At 42.0% G+C, this 5,013-nt stretch overlaps 1 protein-coding gene across 1 annotated transcript in view; it reads left to right on the forward strand.

Moving 5' to 3' along the window:
- Positions 1-3,466, forward strand: part of MFSD4A (major facilitator superfamily domain containing 4A) — a 79,949-nt gene extending 76,483 nt beyond the window's left edge. Inside the window, exon 10 of the mRNA XM_066600172.1 lies at positions 2,911-3,466. Coding sequence (XP_066456269.1) covers positions 2,911-2,957 — 47 coding nt within the window. The 3' untranslated portion in view covers positions 2,958-3,466. The remainder of the gene's footprint in view (positions 1-2,910) is intronic.
- Positions 3,467-5,013: the final 1,547 nt, after the last annotated feature.

Genomic DNA, 5,013 nt, shown 5'->3' on the forward strand with positions numbered 1-5,013 from the left:
GCAAGCCTGTAAGAAATGGAACGTACAGCGCATTTCCAGAGATTTGAACCAAAGCTGTTCAGGACCTGTCTGAGAGCGAACACTGAAACCTACCAGAAAACACACGTTTGTCAATAACGCCATGTCCTACCTTTCTTATCACGTAGTCCGAGGCCACCATCTGTATAGATTTCTTTTGAAGCCCAAGTAGGAGGAGAAGCTGACTAAATTCTCTCTCCAATGGACACTCCTTGTATGTTATCTACGTCTTAGGCCGGTGTTACATGGGCATATTTGTGCATGTAATATGCAGAGAATAGAATTTATTCATTTCAATGGGTTCCTTCAACGCATTTCGGCCATGCAAAAAGAAAACGCAGCATGCTCCATTTTCCTGCGCATTTGTGCAGCAAAAGTCCCCATAGAAGTCAATACGAATGCGCAAAATACACTAGGAGATGTGTGAAACACTGCATAAGAGTGCAGGAAAAAGAACACATCTGGAACTCAAGACTAATTGGCCATTTCAATGTGTGTAGTTTTTTTCCCATGCGCAAATGAACATGCCCGTGAGTGCTGAAAAACTACAGTAAAATACGCCAATGCGCATGCAAAGAAAGCATAGTTCGAAACATGTTCTTTACTTATGCAAAGCCTAAGAATGGGAGAGTCAGGGGGATCACTCTGACGGTGTTGCCCAAAGCCCCACATACTCCTGCAGTCGGCTCTGAATATTGCCATGTGTTAACCATCTTATTTTCCAACCCCATGATACATAAATGTGGAGTACAATGACGTTTTGCACCAATATAAACTGAATCCAAAACTCCAGCTTCTACGGACCTCATTCTGATTGTGGTAGTTGGGGCAGTCTATACATCTATTCCCTGACAAAGGGATTGTTCAATGGGAATTTTTGTGATCGTACTAAAATAGTTTGAGCTTTGTGCTTAAGTCTGACTATATAATATGTGATCACCAGACAATCTAATTTTTGGTGTGAACCAGATGCACATAACTTCATCCAAGAAATTCAACCATTTTATCAATAGAAAAAGAAAGTTCAAGCTACAGCTCAACCAGCAGAGGTCTAAGACCAGCAGCTATGTGTCCACAGTTGTACGTGAGCTCTGTTAGCTTATCGCTCAACTTTGCTTTAAAGGGTTTTTCCAGGCAGCACCAGCAGTCTTTACCAGGATACACTAGGTTCAGAGTGGAAGCTGCTGCACCGACCCTTGTGTAGGGGCCGGCGCTCGTAATTGCAGATGCAGCTCTCATTGAAATCAATGGGAGCTGCACTTGTAATTATAGGCTAGGGACCAATTGATTTCAATGAGAGCTGCACCTGCAATTATGAGCAACGACCACTACACTGTGATAGACATGATAATTATTTTGGTATAAAATGTCTATCGATTTATGTATTTTGCTGTTGTAATGACTTTTAGCTCTGGAGTTTGATCGACACACAATCTAATCATAGTATTTACTAGACAATGGATGTATGATGTTAATGTTAGCTAAGTACATAGGAATTACACAAGTTGCACAACCAGCCTCTAAGAGTTAAAGGGCCATAGTGTCGTGTATATCCTGTGTTTAATACTGAGTGTTTACCTAGCCCCCTTCCACTCCTCACGCAAGCTAGTTAAACAATGGGTTGCCACATACACAGAAACTGCTTAAGGTTGTCTGCATGCTAAAGAAGACAAAGTCCATACTATGGCGGACGTGAGGGAGGGAGGGAGGGTGGGCGGGCAGAGAGGTGGGAGATTCTATATGATCCGACAAATGAGAATCTTATATGTTACTGATGTAATCTGTTGCACGCCCATTGAAGGGCGGTTGTCATGTGTTATAATAAAAAGCCTGAGCCTCTACACATTGTAGAGACTCTCCCAGTTTTAGACCAGCATTTGTGTCTGATCTGGTTCGATGTGTGCACATGATATAATTCGGAAGCGGCAAAATACCCCAAAGCCTGCTGGAGAAAATCATAATCCAGAACAACACCGGGTTTGGAGCAGCAGCTTCCGCTCCAACCCAGTCATCTGACAGTGGGTGCAGCCTGGAAATCCCTTTTCATTCTGGTAGGATACACTCTATGGAAAAGGAGTATTCAGCAGGATTGCAGTGTAGTTTCTTCTAGTTTGTAAAAATGGAAGAAAACAAAAAGCTAAAGTATGCACCAAGCATAGGAGTCTTAGACCACTTTAAAATGAGTAACACGGGCACATTTTCGTACACATATTTATAGAAGTGTGTCCTGGCTCGACTCAGGGTCTACCGCATGGACAGCACAGCGGTATAGAGAGCGATGCTGCTGTAAGTTTGGGTCAGTAACCCATCGCTGGTCTGGAACACTCAATTCTAATATGGCCTCACATGAGGCTTGTTTGAAAGCAGCCTTAGTCCGCCTGTCCACAGTGTTGCTTTCTCCACGATGAACCTATTATGATTTTTATACGGCGGATTTCTGCTCATGTACATCAGGCTGTGCTTTCCATAGTTATCATATGGAAAGGGTTTCATGGGTTACCTGCATGTGGATTATCTTTGCGGATAACGTGATGGAATATTGCCCGTGGACAGGAGGCCTTAGGCTGATTCCACATGGCCGTGTTACATCTAAAGCACCAGGCGCTATATGGTTCTGTGAAGATTTAGTTCACTTCAGCTGGATGTATGACTACTATGTAAAAGCCTAAAGAGGAGATACGTAACCCAGCATTCATCACACCGAGTCTGGTGCGGTTCTCTCTAATAGTCACACATTTCAATTGTTTTTATTGAAAAACTATAAATGTTGAAATATAAAACCTTTTATTGTACCATCTAGACACAATGTATTATTTCACCACCGTACATTTGGCTGTGGGTATTGCTTGCTCTCATGATTCTGCTAGTAACTAGTTTCCCTTGTTTCTGCAGACAAAACTCCAGCGCCGGGCAGCGATCCTCACCGATATCAGCAGTAGCAAATTCTCAAGACCATAACTTCCATTTTTTTTTTTTTTGTGACTGAATGTTCTCAAGATTGCTGCAAAAACCAAAGTGCCATCTCAGAAGAAGTCCGATAAAGTGTTCAAAGAATAAGGCAGATTGGGTGGGAGTGTGGGTACTTTATCATCTGAGAAACGGTTAATGCCAGTTTGCTGGCAGCTTTTCTTTCCTAGTTTAAGGATGTAACAAATGGCACAATATGGATACAGTAGTATCATCTGTAAATACATCTAGAGTTGTAGAGTTACTTTGTAACAAATTCTGGGACTTTATACATCTCTTGCAGATAGGTGGTGCACAAAGTCAAATGTCTCTTAAAGCCTCACTCCGCTCAAACCCTGGCCCTATTTTTAAGTGCAGTAAGAAGTGCAACATCTGTTCTTTTTGGCCCGAATCAGTAGTAAATTTGTCTGGATTGTTATGCATCAAAAAAGTTCCAATTTATGCCAGGATTGTTTCACAGCACCAGTAATAAATGTGCGCAACATTCTCTTCCCATTTTTTTTTGAAGCGCCAAGTGTTTCCCCTTTAGAACGATTATCATTCAAAAGAGTGAAAGCGAACTCTGTGTAAACGCAGGCAAAGAGGAACTGGTCACTTTTCACTTGATGTTCATGTTATGCTGCACAAAATCATCATTGGCTCTTCCACCATTCGTTCAGTTTAGATTCAGTTGTTTAATTCACCTATACAACAACTGAGAATGAAAGAGCGAATGGCGTCACCGCTAACTCGTTCCTGCAGCCTGTTTAGACAGGCAGATACATTAAGAGTCGTTCACTTCTCGTTCAGCGTTTCACATTTCCACGTGCGCAGGCAGTGTTTAAACGCTACGAGAAGTGAACAAGCAGACGATGAATTTAAGACCTGCTGAGATTGACCAACGACTGTAAGGTGAACGATTCTCATGCGGTCGTTGGCCCGCGCTTAAAATGATTAAGGTTTACTTTAGTTCGGTAATGATTTTTTTTTTACCACTAATCATTACATCTAAACACCCCTTTATTCACAGCTTCTTTACAGTCACTTATTTACATCTAAGGTCCCTTTCACACAAGCGTCATATTACACATAATAGGCTCATTAAAAAAAATTGGGTCTGAAAGAACCAATTGTTTCCCATAGGTTCTTTTAGATGAATTATTTTTTGACGCGCCAAAAGAATCGCGAGTCAAAAGAGAGCACAATAGGTGCGTTTTTTTAACGCATATTTCTCGGCTTCAAAATATAGGACTTGTCCTATCTTGACGACACAATGCAGGAGACTCCTATGGGAGCTGCAGTGAAAAGGTGGGGGGCGGGGGGGGGGGAGAGAGTTTAGCAGCATCAAGCGCTGCTAAACAATGACAAGTGCTGCTAGTCGAGGCTCTTAAGTTATCTAAAAGTTGTTCTGCCGACTGAGGGATTTCGGGGCTGTGGCGTTATATCCATTCATATACCATTCTTCATGCGATTTTATGTTCCGATGATCATGATTTTCTTTAGCACGGCTATCAGACCACTAAAATGATGTTCGTGTGAAAGAGGGGTCATTTTAGACAAACGGATTCTTATGAATGAGCGAGTGACATCACCACTAGCTCGTTTGTTCTTGTGCAGCTTTTTTTTTTTTTTTTAAGACAGGCAGATATATTGTTGGCTCATTGAATCGAGAATTGTTCAGTCTTTCACATTCACTGTATGAGTGAATGAGAAGAACTGAATGGATAAGCCAGTGATGATTTTCATGACTGCGTTAAATGGATGGACGAAAAGTGAACAATTCCTGTTCATCATTCAGCGGTGAAGCCTGGTAGGTGACATGTTGAGTTGACTGATGCACTTTCTATTCAGTGTCTGACGAACCGTATTAGCCGTTGCTGCTTTTTGTCATTCTCCTCCGGAATGTCCCAACCGTTCTATCCCTGGCACCCTGCCTGCTAAATCTGTTGCCATAAGCTAAATTAATGCAACGATTTGGGTGAAACATTGAGACGAAGTAAAGCTACAAACATACGACGGTTCCCGGAAGAAAGTCCACACAGCAGAAGA

Source organism: Eleutherodactylus coqui, chromosome 4, assembly GCF_035609145.1.
Source record: "Eleutherodactylus coqui strain aEleCoq1 chromosome 4, aEleCoq1.hap1, whole genome shotgun sequence".
Classification (NCBI taxonomy): Eukaryota; Metazoa; Chordata; class Amphibia; order Anura; family Eleutherodactylidae; genus Eleutherodactylus; species Eleutherodactylus coqui.